The sequence below is a fragment of the Zootoca vivipara genome, chromosome 16 (genome assembly GCF_963506605.1).
Source record: "Zootoca vivipara chromosome 16, rZooViv1.1, whole genome shotgun sequence".
NCBI lineage: Eukaryota > Metazoa > Chordata > Lepidosauria > Squamata > Lacertidae > Zootoca > Zootoca vivipara.
The window spans coordinates 35370930-35390718 of record NC_083291.1 but is presented as its reverse complement, the minus strand read 5'-3'; the positions used below and the strand labels follow the sequence as shown (position 1 = coordinate 35390718).

At 51.8% G+C, this 19789-nt stretch overlaps 1 protein-coding gene and 1 long non-coding RNA gene across 4 annotated transcripts in view; one reads left to right on the top strand and one right to left on the bottom strand.

Annotated features, from left to right (window-relative positions):
- Positions 1-19767, top strand: part of MAST1 (microtubule associated serine/threonine kinase 1) — a 72669-nt gene extending 52902 nt beyond the window's left edge. The window contains exons 15-26 of one of the 3 annotated variants that reach the window (XM_035140885.2): positions 788-953; positions 1312-1413; positions 1747-1869; positions 3869-3978; positions 5389-5552; positions 7179-7447; positions 10423-10626; positions 12017-12246; positions 12813-12935; positions 13035-13171; positions 13255-13445; positions 13701-19767. In XM_035140885.2, coding sequence (XP_034996776.2) covers positions 788-953; positions 1312-1413; positions 1747-1869; positions 3869-3978; positions 5389-5552; positions 7179-7447; positions 10423-10626; positions 12017-12246; positions 12813-12935; positions 13035-13171; positions 13255-13445; positions 13701-14809 — 2928 coding nt within the window. In that variant the 3' untranslated portion in view covers positions 14810-19767. The remainder of the gene's footprint in view (positions 1-787; positions 954-1311; positions 1414-1746; positions 1870-3868; positions 3979-5388; positions 5553-7178; positions 7448-10422; positions 10627-12016; positions 12247-12812; positions 12936-13034; positions 13172-13254; positions 13446-13700) is intronic. The other 2 variants (XM_035140889.2, XM_035140888.2) reach the window with 2 other exon arrangements.
- On the bottom strand, positions 1403-10438 carry LOC118097721 (uncharacterized). Its single transcript, XR_004694084.2, has 5 exons — positions 10072-10438; positions 5184-5264; positions 4087-4146; positions 3575-3931; positions 1403-1805 (listed from the first exon to the last, which is right to left on the bottom strand). It is a non-coding gene; the product is annotated as an uncharacterized LOC118097721 (long non-coding RNA).
- Positions 19768-19789: the final 22 nt, after the last annotated feature.

Here is a 19789-nt window from a genome sequence, read left to right as displayed (position 1 = left end):
GCTGATCCGGGGGAGTTCTTTCTGCTCCTCTCTGATTGTGTTTACATACAAACGGCAGAAGTAAGAGGACCTTAATCTCAGTTAGTCATTGGCTATGGGGGTTTTCAGTGCCGCCAGACCACTTGGTAAATATTTAGGGAGGTATGTGATAAGAGAGTACAAAAACCCCTTGCCGCTGGCTGGAAGCTCTCACCTGGTTGACTTGTTTTTAAACCCCAGCATGGACTTTAAATCAGAACTTGTCAGTCAGCAGGACGAAGCCTTTCTTACCAAATAAAGGCCTTCTGGTATTTTAGAAGGAAGGCAGGACATGGCACATTGCCATTGTGTATGTGAGGGGGGAAAGCTGCAGACCAGGCACCCCCAAACTTCGGCCCTCCAGATGTTTTGGACTACAACTCCCATCTTCCCCAACCACTGGTCCTGTTAGCTAGGGATCATGGGAGTTGTAGGCCAAAACATCTGGAGGGCCGCAGTTTGGGGATGCCTGCTGTAGACTTAGGGTGTTTAACCTCCATCCCAGGGGCCTGGTGGAAGCTTTTCTGACCCCCCCCCAAGACCCCACAGGTGGTGGTGGCGGCCAAAGTGAAAATTATATACCCAGCCCTGGGATGGATAGAGGGGTCTGAAACCTCTGCACCCAGCCCAGGACTCTGATAGGAATGCAGGTCACGCCCTTCTCAGTTGTCACAGCTAACATGTAGGGCTGCCATATGTATGGGTTTCCCCAGCCATTACCAGGATGTCATTCAATCTCTGTGCTGAAGGACGGTGGGTGTCTTGGCAGGTGTGTGGAACCCCTGAATACATTGCTCCCGAAGTGATCCTTCGCCAAGGCTATGGGAAGCCAGTGGACTGGTGGGCTATGGGAATCATCCTGTACGAGTTCCTGGTGGGCTGCGTGCCATTCTTTGGAGACACCCCTGAGGAGCTCTTTGGTCAAGTCATCACTGGTAAGTGTGTTTTGGTCACTGTGATCCAGCTATGAGCTTGAACATTGTTACTTGCTGGCCTTGGAATTTCCTCCAGGCGTGGCTAAGTTGCTCCTGCTCACGGGCTTGCACAAGGTGAGCGGAGGGGTGAGAGGAGGGTGGGGATAAAAACCTTAGGAGAGTATCATGAAACAGAGCGAAGCATTAAGGTGGAGCTTTGGGTTCATAGGCTCTGTGAGCTGCTTTCCCAGTTAGGAAGATGCTTGGCATAGGAGCCCATTTCCCAGTAACAATTAAAGCTGTTACAATAATCTACACATTGAGGAGACCGTTCTAACCCTTCCTAACCGAGAGCTTCTCTGTTTCTTTTTGCTTTCAGATGACATCTTGTGGCCGGAAGGGGAGGAGGCCCTCCCAGCAGATGCTCAAGATCTCATCTCCTGCCTCCTGCAGACCAACCCTCTTCACCGCCTGGGGGCAGGTAAGGACAGTTGGTCAGGGTGCAGGGCAGCTAGTTAGGTGGGGCTTCAGTGTGATCCAATCCAGAAGGAGGGGAGGGATAGTCCTGCCCCCAGATCTCTAGATCCTCTTCCGGGGTGTCGCCACCTGGGACACCAAACTGTTGACCAGCTGTGGCCTTGGCGGGTCTGTGTCAACATTCCCTAAGTGCTCAGGATGTTGCCCCACCACCCACCACCACCTAGCAGCAGAATCACATGTTTCTAGGAAAGAGCTCACCTCTTACCATGTCCAGTTGGATTGGTGGTGTTGTCCAGCAGAGGGCAGCAAGACCTCGGTCTTTGCGTTTTTGCAGGTGGCGCCTACGAAGTGAAACAGCATGCATTTTTCAAAGATCTTGACTGGAACGGGCTTCTGAGGCAGAAAGCAGAATTCATCCCTCACCTGGAGTCTGAGGAAGACACCAGCTACTTTGACAGCAAGTGTTAACATTCCCCTTTCTTTTTCTCTCCCCACTCCCAAATGTTTTCCTTTAACAAACAAGAGTGAGGCTGGAAACGGCTAATCCCAGATTGCTCATGTTAATAAGGGCCTTCTCCTTCCTTCTTTCATACCGAAAAGGCGTCAGTGGGGGATTTCCATTGCAAATATCAGCTTCAGGGGAATAATTTTCACCAGGGCCACCACAGGGGAGAAAAGGGCCACGACTCAGTGGCAGAGCAATGCCTGCAAGCAGAAGGTCTTAAATCCAGACACTGGCACTTTCAGCTGGGAGAAACCCCTGTCCGGAACCCTGGGGGAGCTGCTGCCAGTCAGTGTAGAGAGTGTGGAACATTATGAAGCAGTGGTTGCCTCTGTAGGAGGCAGTGTCCTGTGTTCCAGTGAAAGAGTCGCACCACTGCAACTGCTATTGTATTGTTATTATTTTTAAAGATGTATGTCAAACACTGTCAGGATGCTGTCAGTGGCTCCCAGCTGGCTGTCCAGGAAAGTATAAAGACAAGGAAAAGTTTCTTACCGACCTTTTTTATTTCAATATTACAGAGAGAGGCTATAGAACCCAGCCTCTTGAATAATGGCGTTGTCCTGAGTGAATCTCCCACTTCCTCATTCGTCATTCTCATTGTCTCCTCTACGGGTGCTGCTATGTGTCTTTGAGCTCTTAGTTCTCCTACTTTAAAGGCTCACCAGGTTCTGGGAGATGGGGGGGTCTGGAATGCTTTCTAAAGACACCGTGTCAGCCAGCTGCCATTCCGGTCCTGCCTCCTCCTCTCCCGTTATTTCCCAACTTTTCCCCTCATCTGCCTCTGAGCTGCGACCTCCCTCAGACCCCTGTTGTCAATCTATACTGTTTTCCTCTTCCTCCTCCCTGGGAGGGTCAGGCTGCGGGAGGCTGTTTCCCCCATTCCTCCTCTGCCCAGTCCCTGACAAACAAATGCTTAAAACGTAATGCACCAAATGCTAAGGTGCATCTGATGTCCTGCCTAGTTTGGTTCATGCGGCTAAGATCAGAGATAAGCCTCTGCCTGCTCTGGGCTTGAAATCTTTATCATCCATGCCATACAACTGTATGTGATTGACAGGTAGGTGACACCCCCCCCACCTACCTGTCAAAAATGGTCCATGGAGGGTGGGCCAAATTTGGATCTGATCCTCAGGTTGAAAAAAGATTCCCTATCCGCTCTTTTTTTTAAAAAAAAATTATTTAATCGATTTTTTGATACAAACATCAACCACAAAAGACACATACAGTGGTACCTCAACTTAACGAATTTAATGAAGTCTGAACGCACATTCGTAAGTCGAAAAAATGTGTAAGTCGAATCCCATAGGAATGCATTGGGAGAAAAAATTCGTAAGTCGAAGCAACCCTATCTAAAAATTCGTAAGTAGAAAAAATCCTATCTAAACCGCATCCAAGATGGCGGACGGAGCTCCGTTTGTAAGTAGAAACATTCGTAAGTAGAGTTATTCGTAAGTCGAGGTACCACTGTACAACAAAAACCATAATAGCAGTAATAACACAATTTGACAATTCAAATTTGAATACACTGTGACAATATGTGACAATGGCAGCGAAATTCTGGGAGATGACGGGGACATGCTAGGGTTCTCGTTTGTTTTTTAATAATAATAATAATAATAATAATAATAATAATAATAATAATAATAATAAATTGTACCCCGCCCATCCGGCTGGGTTTCCCCAGCCATGGGGATGCTGCTCATCTTTGGGGTGGGGGGGGATTCAGAGGGAGAGGCTGCTTGTCCTGGTGGGGCTTTGCTTCTGTTTTTCCAAGCTTCCTTCCTGTTCATGACGAGATGTTTCACTTGGGTGCAGGAATGGCGCTGCCCCTGTGATATTTCTCTTTCTGTAGCCATTTGGGGCCAGGCTTAGAGGGAATGTGGGCAGCTCAATAGCAATCCTGCTGCCTAGGTCTCCCGCAGCTTCCATGAGATAGTTTCCCTCTTTCCAGCTCGCTCTGATCGTTACCACCACATTAACTCATATGATGAAGATGACACGACTGAAGATGAACCTGTGGAAATAAGACAGTTTTCATCGTGCTCTCCCAGGTTCAGCAAGGTGAGAGTCCTCACTGACTGCATTTAATTTGAATTGTTGCTGTTGTTTAGCACTGGTGCCGTGGTTAATATAGAGTGTGCGCTCAGAAGCCCAGAGTTTAAATCTCACCTCAGCCTCATGGTCACAAGTGTCCCTAGCCACTTCCCTCTCTGTCGCCTCTCTTTCTTTCTGCAAATAAAGGAGGATATTGTTACTGGCCTACTTGGCAGGGTTGCTGTAAGGATTACTAAGACAATGTATGTGAAATGCTATAAATACTTTTAATTGCTCTGTGAAATGCTGCTGTTGTCTTCTTCATTCTTCTCCTTACCATCAGCCTGCCATTAGCAAAATGTGTTTGGGAGCTGAGTGCAATGAGGAGTGGGGATTTGAAGGCGTATGTTGGGGATAGGTAGCCAGTAAATGTATTGGGCTATCTTCATAGTGCATCTCTATAGGGAGGCAAAATGTGTGTGTGGATAGGAGATTGTCAGCAGCAGCCCAGCCTTGTGCAAACTTACTCACTTAAGTGTGCAGAACTATGGTTTCCAAGCCATGTGTTTGTTGAGCTAATGGATGGGTGGCTGGGTGGGTATTTTCAGGCAAAGATTGGCCGAAAGAAGGGATGCTTAAAGTTTCCTACATTGGCCAGATCTGCACACTCAAACCTTTCTAAGACTATTCCCAGCACCCGTGGTATAGGATCTGAAACCAGCAGTAACCCTCACTGATGAAAAATATATACAGTGGTACCTCTACTTACGAATTTAATGCGTTCCAAACGCACATTCGTAAGTCGAAAAAATGCATTGGGAGAAAAAATTTGTAAGTCGAAGCAACTCCATCTAAAAATTCGTAAGTAGAAAAAATCCTATCTAAACCAAATCCAAGATGGCGGACGAGCTCCATTCGTAAGTAGAAACATTCGTAAGTCGAGTCATTCGTAAGTACAGGTACCACTGCACTTGAAATCACCTTGTGGGCAGTGGGGGGTTTTCTGTGGAGAACTGAAGGATGGGGGAAGGTTTAAGAGCACACCAGTGCTATGTGTTAATTCTTGGCAACTGAGGAACCATTCAAAATCCCACTTACAGATACCAAAGAATGCCTTAGAAAGCTCTGGGTGCTGTGTGTTGTTGTTGTTGTTGTTGTTATATCCTCCACACAACATGCTTCTGAGTGTGTGTCGTCGGGGGCAAGTTTATTGCCTAATTAATTAAACTTACGTTTTCACCTGTGTTTTTAGTACTGCATGAATGATTGATGGATTGTTTTGTGGATGGTTGGGTCAACTGCTTTGCGGCCATCTGTAGTGGAAAACAGTCTATAAATAAGGAAAGTAAATACATAAGCAATAAAGCGGCTCCTTATAGCCCGCTGCTGTACTATTTCTCACCCTTCTGGCCTTTGCCGCCCCGTCCCCCAATACAGGTGTACAGCAGCATGGAGCACCTATCCCAGCATGAGCAGAAGACTCCAGGCGTCACCAAGAGGGACCAGAGCAACAAACACAAAGATGAGAAGCTCAGCAAAAGGGAAAGCTTAGGCAGCTTCACCCTTCGAGAGAAAAGCTGGCGCACCACCTCCCCTGAAATGTGAGTCTCCACCCTGTGCGATAACAGCTGTGGCTTTTGTTCTTCAGCCCCCAGACCTGGAGGAGGCTGAGGACACTTGGAAGAGGAGCTCTCACTCCCGCTCTGAGAGGCAAATGTGGATATTCCAGGGATCTGGCACCGACCTCTGGTCCATAGGTGCCAACTCCCAGATTGAAAAAGCGTCGCGCACCGGAAGTCGCGCTGCGGCCATTTTGGAACTGGGCAGAGCAGCCCCGGAAGTCGCTTCTACGCATGCTCTGCCCATTTCCAAAATGGCCGCAGCACCAGAAATCGCTTCCGCGCATGTCCAGAGACTCCAGACATGTGCAGAAGGAACCTTCCCGGGCCGGTAAGAATCCAGGGGATTTACAGGTTTTTTTAAAATCCGGGCTGCCAGCGGGAAACGGCTGGAAAAACGGGGGTTTCCCGGGGAATACGGGAGACTTGGCAGCTATGCTCTGGTCCCTGGCAGACGCTAGCTGCTTTTAGTCCTGCACTTTTCCATATGGCCTGAGGACTTAGCAAAGAAAACTAGAAATATCAACTGTATATAAGATGCTTAGAAAGCAGACGCCATCTGTCTAACTAGTACATTAATCAGCTGTTCCCAGAATCACAGAATTGTAGTGTTAGAAGAGACTGTGAGGAACATCTAGTTCAACCCCACCACCAATGCTGGAATCTATTTCCCTACATGAGGCTTGAACTCACAACCCTGAGATTAAGTCTCATGTTCTACTGACTGAACTTAAATGTAAATGCATTTCTGAATTACCGAAACCTCGGTGTAGGTGCAATATAAGTGAGGCACGGACTAAAGTACAGGATGACATAAAGTTCAACAAGCAATTGCTTTCTCCCGTTCTTAGGAGGGAAGATAATATTTTAAAGTTCTTTTTCATTCCCTATTATAGTACCTGTACAGTGGTACCTCGGAAGTCAAACGGAATCTGTTCTGGAAGTCCGTTCGACTTCCAAAATGTTCAGAAACCAAGGCATGGCGTCCAGTTGGCTGCAGGAAGCTCCTGCAGCCAATTGGAAGCCACGTCAGACATTCGGGTTCCAAAGAATGTTCGCAAACCAGAACACTCCCGGGTTTGTGGCGTTCGGGAGCCAAAGCGTTTGACTCGCAAGGCGTTCAGGATCCAAGGTACAACTGGATTGCTCTCAGTGCAAAATGTAACACTTTAGGCCAGGCATCCCCAAACTTCGGCCCTCCAGATGTTTTGGACTACAATTCCCATCATCCCTGACCACTGGTCCTGTTAGCTAGGGATCATGGGAGTTGTAGGCCAAAACATCTGGAGGGCCGCAGTTTGGGGATGCCTGCTTTAGGCATTTATTTCCCACCACCACCACCACCCCTGTGCTCTTAAGTTGCAGCCCTAACAATTAAAACGTCTCCTCACTTATTGCAACTGAATCCACTGAAGATTCACTTCTGAACTGGGGGAACCTGTGACCTTCCAGAGGCTCTTGGATTCCAACTCCCACCAGCCCCAGCCAGTGTGGCCAGTGGAAAGGGGTGATTAGAGTTGCAATCCTGAAGCACCTGGCATTTTGGACATGGCCTCAGGTGTTTGGGGTGGGAGGGGTGAGCCATCTTGCTTGTTTTCTGTCTCTCAGGAAGCGGCTCTCAGCCTCGGAGTCGTCCTACACCGAGAGCGATTCCAGCCCCCCGCTGGGTGCGCGTCGGCGCTTTTCGGCCCTGATGGACACCAGCCGTTTTGCTGTGCCCCTGGAAACCGACAACGAGAGTCTTGGCAAGGGGCCTGCAAAGGCTCCTGCGGAAAACGGGCCCCCGGGGTCCACGCCCCAGGTCGAAGGCAAGGAGGGCAAGGAAGGGGCAGCAGGAGAGGCTGGGCAGAGTCCTGCCCCTGTGGAGACTGAGGCAGGTGAGTAATGGCCTCTTGCTGAAAGCCCTCACTCTGGCAGCTGAAGGGGAGATGCCATAGTCGGCGGCCCAGTCTGCTGTTTACATGAGATGTGCCTCTTACAGTCTGAACAGATTCTTGGTACGTCGCCTCCCTTTTGACATCTGTTTTGTGAAGCCAAAGTCCTCTCCCTTCCAGCCTCTGGTGAGGAGATGCAGCCTGGCTCAGAGACCACACATCCCTAGGGAGCAGGGAGCAGTGCACCCCAGATCCCTTAAATCACCCCTTGGCAGATCCAAGTATCTTGCTTCTAAGGCAAATCTCAAGTGTACAGTTAGCCTCTTGGGACCTTTCTGGTAGGCATTGCACAATGCAGTGGTTGCAGAGGATGCAAACGTCTGTTCTCCCATCAATTGCCAGGAAATTGCAATCTCCCGACATTCAGGGCCGCAAGGCTTTGTTGCTGGAAAAACTCGAACCTTCCTAACCACCACCACTGCACAAATCTCCCGATAACACATCCATTGCAATGTGTCTTTGGTGCAGGCCCTTCAGCCGATCACTTTGCAACCGATTCCATTCTTGCACACAGCCTCCAGTAATTTCAGTGGGCTTGTGCAGGAAGATTTCCGGGTGGGTTGTGACTTATGGGTCGGATCCATCTGCCTCCCACTCTGTGTGAGACAGTTGCTTCATGATTATGGGAATAGCTCTGTGGCAACGGGTGACACAACTCTCTTCCTGCCTCCGCCAGTGTCATTTTGCAACCCTTTTATTGTTGGAGGTGAAGTCCCACCCCATGGTGCCATAGGAGGGAGGAGGGCACCCATGAAGCACCTTTAAAACAAAAGCAAAAAAGGGGGGGTGGCTGCCCCTTCCCTGCAACCTTGCCCCTCTGCTTCTTTAATTTTTTTCCTCCCAAACTACTTTATTCGGGAGGAGGCATGCTTTTTTTGCAATTTGGTTTTTTAGAGGTTGCACACTCCCCTTACCCAGAGCCGATGCACATCCTCCTCTCTTTCCCCCCAAATAGATTCCGGCACTAGATTGGGGCTACTAGCAGGAGTGCAATGCTATGAATAAAATCTGGTGGTTGCGGGCAGATTTACTAAGAGCCTACCAAGCTGCATATGCCGCTATCGGCTGTCTCCCTTTTTGCAGAGTGGCTGGGGAAACCCAGCCAGATGGGTGGGATATAAATAAGAAATTATTGTTGTTATTATTATTGCACACAACAAGCCCCCCCCTCTGTCCCTCAGTGCTTGGGTTGCCTACCCTGATTCTACCCCAGGAAGAGAACATGTCTGCTACAAGTTCTCAAAGGCTCTAGCAAATCCTGAGATTTCCAAAAAGAGCAAATGCAGCAGTTATTTCTATTCTAGTAATATCTGCCAAGAAGTTTGGTTGGAAGCTGGGCTTTCCCCATGTATGTCAGAGCTTGCGAGGCTGCAGAAAACCCTAAAATCGTGGGGGACAGGAGGCGGGCAGGTGTGGAGGATTCCCTGGTCCTGAATGGGGTAACTGTGCCCCTGAAGGACCAGGTGTGCAGCCTGGGAGTCATTTTGGACTCACAGCTGTCCATGGAGGCACAGGTCAATTCTGTGTCCAGGGCAGCTGTCTATCAGCTCCATCTGGTACGCAGGCTGAGACCCTACCTGCCTGCAGACTGTCTAGCAAGAGTGGTGCATGCTCTAGTTATCTCCCGCTTGGACTACTGCAATGCGCTCTACGTGGGGCTACCCTTGAAGGTGACTCGGAAACTACCACTAATCCAGAATGCGGCAGCTAGACTGGTGACTGGGAGCGGCCGCCAAGACCACATAACACCGGTCTTGAAAGATCTACATTGGCTCCCAGTACGTTTCTGAGCACAATTCAAAGTGTTGGTGCTGACCTTTAAAGCCCTAAATGGCCTCGGTCCAGTATACCTGAAGGAACGTCTCCACCTCCATCATTCTGCCCGGACACTAAGGTCCAGCACCGAGGGCCTTCTGGCAGATCCCTCATTGCGAGAAGCCAAGTTGCAGGGAACTAGGCAGAGGGCCTTCTCGGTGGTGGCACCTGCCCTGTGGAACGCCCTCCCAACAGATGTCAAAGAGGAAAACAACTACCAGACTTTTAGAAGACACCTGAAGGCAGCCTTGTTCAGGGAGGCTTTTAATGTTTAATAGATTATTGTGTTTTATCTTTCTGTTGGAAGCCGCCCAGAGTGGCTGGGGAAACCCAGCCAGATGGGCGGGGTATAAATAATAAATTATTATTATTATATTTTTATAAAATGGCGAGAGCCTTGTCAGCCCAGGTGTGCGTAGGATCAGACTGAAAGGTTCCTCTACTGCTGGCATACTGTACTAAAACAAGGTTGCCAGGCATAGCCTTTATCTGACTCTTGGTGATTTTAACAAGCCCTCACCTGGTGCTCTTGGAGGGGGTAAGATGCCCAGGGGGCGGGCAGAGCCATCCCTTTGCATGGCATCCTAGGTGTTACCCATGTCTAATAGGGAAAGGGAAAGGGCAGTGATTCCTTGCAGAGCCTTGCAGCCCAAGCATCAAATTGCATGGCTTCAGCACCTTGATGCAGTCCACAAAACTGAGGACAGGCAGCTTGGCAATTGTGATATCAGGTGTGCATCAGTAGCACTTACCAAGAGGTCCTTTTCTCGCATCAGTTGTGAGAGTTTGGCGGGCATGCTGGGGCTTGGCCCTAGGCCTCCGAGCTCTGCTGGGGCGCAACCCCATTTCCTCGGCTTCACCTTGAGAAGGCCTAGGCAGGCAGAGTCACCCTGCCTGGTGCTCGGGTCTGCTGTCTGTGTGATGAGGAAAGGAAAAATCTTTGGGCATTGTGTTTGTTATCCTCTCGGGTGGCTGGGGGTTTGGACAGTCCCTGCCGCGGCCCCCTCTGCTCTGTGCTCCTTGTTTGAAGGCGGGGACCCCTGGCGTGTGGTCCTCTGATGTAGGGCTTGAGTCATCACCCCTCTCTCTCCCCTCCCCAATAGGCAATAAATCAAAAGCGGGTGAGCTACAGCCCCCAAAGGAGCTGGACCCATCAGCCCCCAAAGCCACCAATGACTTGGTGCTGCGCCGGGCCCGCCACCAACAGCTCTCAGGGGACTCCACGGCTGAGAAGCGCAGCTCCCGCACAGGGGGCAAAGTCATCAAATCTGCCTCAGCTACTGCGCTGTCCGTCATTATCCCCACAGGTACGGCCCTCCTCCTCTCGCCCCCCCCCTGCGCATAACCAGCAGGCACACCACTAACCCCATAGGAACGGCATCCCACTTTGAGCCTGGCACCTCAGCCCACTCACTCCCTGCCCCCAGGGGCACTGGGCTTCTCACTACAAACCGCCCATCCTGCTTGACAGCATCTTGGCTTGTCTGTCTTTCATGCTGTATCCACCCGCCCTTGCACAGAACCGCTCCCCTTCCATCGGACCGGCCTGTCCTGGCAGGCCGCATCCTGATCAAGGCCGTCCGGTCCCTGAAGACAACAGGACCCATCTGTCGCTGTTCCAGTAGGAACGAACACTTCCCCACTCACTGCAGCCTTCATCAGCTCACAGACCCCCCCCAACCTCTCACTTATCAACCCTTGCATGCTGTACCCACCCTTTCGGCACTTCTGACATAGTTGCTGGGCTGTGTGCATTTTGTGCCAATTTTAAAAAAAAGGTCTTCCATAAGAAAACTGGAACTCTGGGCCATGCACAAACCTATGCAAATAAAGCATATTTGCATTGTATAACTTCCTCTGTTGATTTAGATTTTGCAGCTTCTACAGCTTTGCATAGTTTGTTCTGCTTCTGTCGTTTATGGAGAGACAGGAAGTAGCTTTCAAGGCACTGAGGACCCCCCTGAATGCTGGGAATTCAGTTACGCCTCTTAAGATTTAAGCAAGCATTGCCCACACGCTGTCAATTGCACCAGGGGGGCTGGAAACTTGCTTTTAATTTAAATGCAAAGGGAGGTTCTTGGGAAGCTGAACATTGGGCCAAAACCCCGCAGCCTTCTGCAGCTTGAAATTGGACCATGCAGGCCTTTGTCTGTGGCAGGGGTCTATAAGCTGTATGCTTAAACTGGGGGAGGGGAGCCCTTTCCGATGCTGTTGGGTTCCAATTCCCACCAGTCCTAGCCAGTAAGGGATGATGGGAACAGGTAGCCCAACAGCACCTGGAGGGCCACAGAGAATAGGGGAAAGCACCACTTATTTTCCCTTTCCTGTTAGAAGGGCACACACCAGGCTTCATTTGCCTGTGGACCTGCGGGAGCACTTCGCCCTAGCCTGCTCGACACCCACCTACCCCAACGTACCACTTCCCAAGCTCAAAACCGCCCTTGGAAGTGTTGCAGCTTCTGTACTTTTCCCTCGCTGCCAAGAGGTCTTGGGAAACGACTGGAAGGAAGAGGTGGCTGGCCTTAGGCTGGGTGCAGAGACCAGAAAGTACAAGTTTGCAGGGCTTAGAGCAGGGGAGGCTAGGGGCCAGGGCTCCTGTTCTGGGAGGCAGGAGGTGCTCTTGTGTTCTTGCCCCATGGAATGGCAGAGGGCTTCTTGCTTCCCCTTTAGTTTTTCTCTCCCTCTCCCTCCTCGCAGTGGAACAGCACAGCAGCTCACCTTTGGCCAGCCCCATGTCCCCCCGGTCGCTCTCCTCCAACCCGTCGTCCCGCGATTCCTCGCCGTCCCGCGACTACTCGCCCGCCGTCACCATCCTGCGCTCGCCCATCACGATCCAGCGCTCGGGGAAGAAGTACGGCTTCACCCTTCGTGCCATCCGGGTTTACATGGGGGACAGCGACGTCTACAGCGTGCACCACATTGTCTGGGTGAGCATGCATGCTGATCCGGAGGGCACTTTGGGCAGGCTTGAGATTAACGCTGCACCGTGGGGAAGGAAGAACACCCAACCTGCCTTATCCGCCTCCGCGCTAAGAGAGCCCAAAGAGGCAAACGCTTTAGGCAACGGCCCTTACAAGCATACCTGCCAAGTTGCTGTCAGAGAAATAAGGGACCAGCCGGAAGTAGCAGACCGGAAGTAGCGCTGCCGCCATTTTGGAACTGGGCGGAGCATGCTCAGAAGTGACTTTTGATGCTGCTTTGCCCAGTTCCAAAATGGCCGCCGCGCCAGAAGTCGCACTGCAGCCATTTTGGAACTGGGCAGAGCAGCATCAAAAGTCGCTTCTGAGCATGCTCCGCCCAGTTCCAAAATAGCCGTCGCGCCAGAATAAACCGGGGGGAAACAAAAAAACAGGAACAGCTGGAAAAACAGGGATTTCCCGGGGAATACGGGAGACTTGGCAGCTATGCCTTACAAGGCCAAAGCTATGTGTGCTGTGGGCAGAAGGAGGCAGCAGAGCCGTGAGAGCATCTCTCTCATTTTCTCCTCTGGCAGCACGTGGAGGAAGGTGGTCCAGCTCATGAGGCAGGCCTGTGTGCCGGGGACCTGATCACCCACGTCAACGGGGAGCCGGTGCATGGGCTGGTGCACACAGAGGTGGTGGAGCTCATCCTGAAGGTAAGCACAGAGCGGCCGTGGCGTCCGAGGGCACCTGGGCAAAGTGCTGCGTCTGCTTGCTGTGCCAACGGCCAGCTCTCTCCCTCTCTTTTGCCACAGAGCGGGAACAAAGTGATGGTGACCACCACGCCCTTTGAGAACACCTCCATCCGGATTGGGCCAGCCCGCAAGAGCAGCTACAAATCCAAGATGGCTCGGAGGAACAAGAGGAGCACCAGCAAGGAAGGGCAGGACAGGTGAGGTGCAATAACGGGGGGGGAGGGAGAGGAAGGGGCTGGCTCCCCTCTTGGCTAATGGCTCCCCTTCCTTCCTTCCTTAGCACCAAGAAGCGAAGCTCCCTCTTCCGCAAGATCACCAAGCAGTCCAACCTGCTGCACACCAGCCGGAGCCTGTCGTCGCTGAACCGCTCGCTGTCCTCCAGCGACAGCTTGCCGGGCTCGCCCACCCACGGCCTGGGCGCTCGCTCGCCCACCCAGAGCCTGCGTTCCACCCCTGACTCTGCCTACCTAGGTAGGAAGCCCAAGGCGGCTGGGCTGCAGCAGGCGGCTGGGGAGAGAGGGTTAGGGAGGTGGGGGACATTTGCTCCCAAAGATGTTCTTAATGGGGTGGCGGTGGGGGGACAGAATTGCACGTTGTGAGCTCTTGCTGCCTCTCACCCCGGAGGGAGTTGAGTTGAGACTGGCTTGGAGCGTACCTGGTGCCCAGCGAGGGCTGCTGGTCTCCTGCCTCTCAGCCTGCCCCCTTCCCCTTTGTCCCCCCCCACAGGTGCCTCTTCACAGAGCAGCTCCCCAGCCTCCAGCACCCCCAACTCGCCAGCTTCCTCGTCCCACCACATGAGGCCAAGCACCCTGCACGGCCTGTCTCCCAAGCTGCACCGCCAATACCGCTCCGCCCGCTGCAAGTCGGCCGGCAACATCCCCCTCTCGCCCCTGGCTCACACCCCCTCGCCCACGCAGTCCTCGCCGCCCCCGCTGCCCGGCCATACGGTGGGCAGCTCCAACACCACCCAGAGCTTCCCGGCCAAGCTCCACTCCTCGCCGCCCGTGGTGAGGCCGCGCCCCAAGAGCGCAGAGCCCCCCCGCTCGCCGCTGCTGAAGCGGGTGCAGTCGGCGGAGAAGCTGGGCTCCCCGCTCAGCTCCGAGAAGAAAGTGGTGGTGAGGAAGCACAGCCTGGAGGTGGTTCACTCCGATTACCGCAAGGACTTCTACGGGGAGCCCGGCCTCCACAGCCTGGCAGAGTCCGACGGGGAGAGCCCCAGCGAGTCGGGGGCTCCAAAGCCGCTGGCCACCCGGCGCCTGGGCCGCCAGGAATCCCCACTTAGCTTTGGGGCAGGAGACGGGGAGGCCAGCGCCCTGGAAGCCAGCATCAAGGCCAGGCTCCCGGAAGCTCTGCTGGGGGACTGCAGGAGAAGCCAAGCCGTGCAGACCGAAGAGGCGTTTGCAGGAGCCAATCGCGCCCTGGCCAAAGCCCTGAGCCCTGTGCAAGAGCACGAGCAAGGCAGGAAAGGAAGCGTGGAGGTGGAAGTCACCCCGCGGGGGCCTGTCCCCATTGTGTTGGAACCCAAGGAGAGCCAGGAGCCTGGACCTCTGGGGAAAGCAGCTGCCGCGGAGCACGGCCAGGACAAGGCCGGCTCACCCAAGGAGAAGTGGATCTTGGAGGTCGTGGAGGAACACACCACCCTGGGAACCTGTGCCAAGACCCCCAGTTGCCTCTGCCCAGAGGGGACCAAGAACGGGCTGAAGCGGGGCTCAGCAGAGGCAAAGGGGAAGCGGGGGAAGGAAGAGGTGCCTGCCCTGGGATCCGGGAACAAGTGTGCTGGTGACACGCCGCGGCCTTCACCGCCGGCACTGGAGAAAAAGGGGGCAGCACGCTGACACAGAGGACTGCCTTTCTCACTGTACTGACCCCCAGGCTACGCTCCTTAGGATACCTCCTTCATCTTTGCCTTGCAGCCGTGGCAACCGTGGTGCTGGTTAGGGCACCCACATCAAAGCTGGAGGGGGGCTGACCTGTAAGTTCCCTGTAAATACGAAGGGCAGAGGCAAGGATGCCTTCCCCCGCCCCCCAGCCACCCTCCTGCAAATGGCATGCCTGGTGTTAGGCCTTGTAAAGTACCTATACATAACTCTCTCTATATATATTATATTATATTATTTATATAAATATACATATATATATATATATGAGCAAGACTACTCTATACATGAAAAGGTTAATACTGTGATCACTCCCTCCCCCAAAGCTACTCCCAAGGCCATGTGTTTCAAGCTACTCCTTGAAGTCTGTAGGGGAACAGGGGGAATGAATGGATTTGCAGGGGAAAGACATCAGAACCAGAACACGTGCAGACCAAGCCTAGTTGGGATGCGGAAGGTTTTACTAACCCACAAAGTGCAGAAACCCAATTATAATTCTTGTTGCGTCCGGATCCTTGCATGCAGGTGTCCAACTTCATGCGAGTTTATCATTCATTCATTCATTCATTCATTCATTCATTCATTGAGATTGAGAGATGCCGGTCCAGGCTGGCACCGCGGCAGCAGTCGGCAAGTGAGCTCCCATCCCTCAACAGCCAAAGTCCCCACCCCCACTTTCAATTTGCCCGTAGCACATGCCCAAAGCAAGTTCTTCTTTCCTGACTCCCTTAGGTGAGGCAGGGAGATGCAGAAACCCCGAATTTATTGTTTTGCCGTTCTAATAAATACTTAGGCAAATCATCTCGCTAAAGTGTGAGCACTTTAAACATCAAATTGAAACTCCCTGGCAAAGCAAATTGCACATCGGTCAGTTCCTAGCATTGTACGTCTGTTTGAAACTAAACAAAAGTTTGGGTTTGAATGTGCCTGGATGGAGGAAAAGGCAGGTTGGCCCCACCTCTAGAAAAAGCAGAGGCGCTTTAACTATAAAGGGGCAGATTTGACGCACTATGAAAAGCGGTGCTGTGGGAGATTGGAATATCTGGCCCAGGGGTCACAACCGATTGGCAAATGTCCCTGTACTAGCCCTGTTTAAATGGGGCTCACTTCTTGACTTAAGTAGTGGAAGGGGTGAGCCGTTTGGATTTTCCACCTTAGGAATGAAAGTATTTTGCAAAGGCAAAGCTAGGCAGACTAGGGATTCTTGAGAGAGAGAGAGAGAGAGAGAGAGAGAGAGAGAGAGAGAGAGAGAGAGAGAGAGAGAGAGAGAGAGAGAGAGAGAGACATTGAGAACCCACGTATTTCCAAACTTGGCTTAATGAGCCCATCAAATTAAGTGGTTTCACGGGCAGTGATTTTGGAGACAACTGAAAACCACGAAAGGTGCTTGGTTGGTTGCTTGGTGAAGAGGCATGTTATAGTGCAGTCTGAGCTCGTGGTGGATCCCAACATGGAAATGCATGTTGAATCCATTTTGGAGAAGGGGGGGAAAACAGTTTTCCAACATATTAATACTTTTCTGCCCCTATTCTTACATGAGGTGCCCAATGGGCGCTCACATAGCATAGCCTCTGACCTGCTGTGCAAAATGGCATCTCCTGCCCATGTATTGAATGTAGAACTACCACGCCAGTCCTTGGGCCCACTAGGCTGTTGAATGTCAGTGGCAAGAGCTGGCACCAGCAGAGTAGAACCATTTGGCACATACACTAGGACAGCAATAATGGTGCTGGAAGAGGAGGGTGGGCACTGCCGCCGTTGCGCATCGCAGTTGTGTCAGCAGCTCCTGCAGCTGCAAATTGGGTTGAAGTTGGTCAGGAATACATTTCCCTGTAGCCACAAATTGGGCAAAATGCCTGCATGTCAGCCATGCTGCCCCATCATGCATCTGTCGTGTCATCCGTGTTCGTGGGCAATGAAGTCATCATGCATGATGGTTCTGTACATTGGCAGTGTCTTGTTTCGAGGTAGAACTGTAACCTCAGAGCATGTCTGCAGCTTTTGCCCAGAGGCACAATGCCACTGGGCCTCCAAAGGCTCAGACCCTGAAATACAGGGTACAGCTTTGGCATAAGAGGGGGGTGGAGCCTGCCAGGGCAGGAGCGGGGCCTACTGATATCTGGTGGGTCAGGGGTGAAATCTGATTTCAGAGGAAATTGGCAAAAATTCTCAACCGAACTTCTCACCACCCACTCACGGCTTTCAACTCCTTCCAGTGCTCAGTCTTTACCTTGTTCTTAAGAACATGGGAGGAGGATGGAGCCCAGTGGAGGAATGGCAGGTGCATCCACTTTAACCTTGGGGAATTTAGCATTGTAAATGTGGCAGCAGTTTCCTGACCAAAAATCCTAAACTCTCAATAAACCTACAGTGCCCAAGGTTATTTAGAGATAAACTAAATCAGCACTAAGGAACATGTTGGTACTGTAGTCTAAACCACTGAGCGTCTTGGACTCGCCGATCGGAAAGTCGCCGGTTCAAACCCCCGCGGCGAGGTGAGCTCCCATTGCTCTGTCCCAGCTTCTGCCAACCTAGCCGTTTGAAAGCACACCAGTGCAAGTAGATAAATAGGTACTGCTGTGGCAGGAAGGTAAACAGCGTTTCTGTGCGCTCTGGCTTCCATCATGGTGTTCCGTTGCACCAGAAGCGGCTTAGTCATGCTGGCCACATGACCCGGAAAGCTGTCTGTGGACAAACACCGGCTCCCTTGGCCTGAAGTGAGATGAGCGCCGCAACCCCATAGACATCCTTTGACTGGACTTAACCATCCAGGGGTCCTTTGCCTTTACCGTTTACCAACACTAAGTGGTTAGGTCCTGGATGTACCATATGAGAAAAATAGCCTTCTCTTCTCTCTTTGCATCGGCCCCCTCACTCTGAGGTTTTATTTTTTGGCCTGTAAATCTTGAGGAGGAAGCAAAAACCCTGCAACTTTGGGTCATGGTCAGAGAGTTGGCAGCCCTGCTGCAAATGGCAACATCAAACCCTAACTAACCACTAGGGTTCTTCCATATGTATTCTTGACCATTCTTCTGCCTGGTTCAGCTACCAGTCTGTCTCCAGCCGCCTTCCTCACTGGTGCTCTCCCAGTCCAGTTACGTCTGAAGTGAGAGATACCCTCTATGCAATGCGAGCTGATGGCAGAAGTCTCTTTTTACTTTTGCCCTCCCTCTCAAATTTCCCTCTCGTTATCCTACAGCAGCCATTAACTGATCTTTCCTCAGCTATCCTGATGGTGAAAAAAATCACTTGCTTTCCTGAAGAGAGCTGGATCCCAGGACATCAGTTCAAAGTGTTGGTGCTGACCTTTAAAGCCCTAAACGGCCTCGGTCCAGTATACCTAAAGGAGCGTCTCCACCCCCACCGTTCTGCCCGGACACTGAGGTCCAGCTCCGAGGGCCTTCTGGCGGTTCCCTCATTGCGAGAAGCCAAGTTGCAGGGAACCAGGCAGAGGGCCTTCTCGGTGGTGGCGCCTGCCCTGTGGAACGCCCTCCCATCAGATGTCAAAAAGGAAAACAGCTACCAGATTTTTAGAAGACATCTGAAGGCAGCCCTGTTTAGGGAGGCTTTTAATGTTTAAGAAATTAGTGTATTTTAATGTTTCTGTTGGAAGCCGCCCAAAGTGGCTGGGGAAACCCAGCCAGATGGGCGGGGTATAAATAATAAATTATTATTATTATTATTATTATTATTATTATTATTATTATTATTATTATTATTATTATTTTCCAGTGGAAATAATAATAGCAATGAAGTGGGGCTATAGGGGAAAGCTGGGTTCACTTCTGTTGAGACTTTACAACCCATACAGTATTTCTGTTGTCTGACCAAACCAAATTTAGCCCATTGGGCTTGATCAATCTTCCTTCCCCGCCTGGGGCAACAAAAACGCGATTGGGAAGCATGTGGGAAGCCAGAGCACGTGGCAAGTAGACTGTGTTTGACCTGGTGGGTCACAAGCTGTGTGAGCCTGGCCAATATGCATTCTCTGTCCCCCCAAACCATATGAGACCTAGTGCTAGTCATAGACGTTGCTCCAGGCGAGTCTGCAAGATGCAATGCATGTGCTGAGGAAGCTACAGCAGTGGGAACAGGGGTAAAAGTCCTAAACTGGGAGGAAAGCAAGTGGGGAAATGCTTTATCTGGATGAGTAATTTTCTTCGCCAGTCCAGAGCTGCTGGACCCACAAGGGAGGGAGGCACTCGGAGAGCAGGAGGAGAACTCCAGGGAAGTAGGAGCTCCTGCCGGTCTGTCCACCTTGCAGGGAGGGCGTGTCGATGGCTGTTGTGCCCTCCAAGCTCTGACATGCATGAACGACTACTGAAACACCTCCTGCTATGTTGGCATCTATCTGTAATGTGGATAAAGGCATATAGCCCACCTCCCTCGCAAGGAGATAAGAAGCTGAGAGCCACGAAGTGTCTGCCTGCAGTGTGTGTCTTCTTCTGGGCCATTATAACTGTCTCCAGGCTTATTAAGGCAGGCACACTGTGTCATGTTAATAAACCAACCTGTACAGCAAAATCTGGCCTTTAGCTTCTCTCGTTATTGCTGCCTGTTTGGGATGGAGGGAAGGGGACCAGAGAGCTCCCATCTTCTTATTCCCCGAGCTCCAGGAAAGGAAGCCGGACCCAGAGGAGCTGGATCTGGGGTTGGGGTGGTCTCCTCATCCACCGTTGAGGGTGTGGGGTTGGGTTCAAAGAACGAGCGGCCCCAGCTAGGCCGAGGGCTCGGGGTTTCCCTGCGCTCAAGCAGCTCCCTCCCTCCCACGTGATGCCCGAGTCACTCGGCTCCTTGGAGCTTATTTTCCCTGTTCTGCCCTCGGGTCTCCTCCCTTCTGCATTGAGCTGGCTTCCCTCCAGCAGCCTACAACCCCAGTGCTTACATAACAGCCAGGGCATCGCGCCAGGAGGTTAGTATTACAAGCAAGGTGGCTCT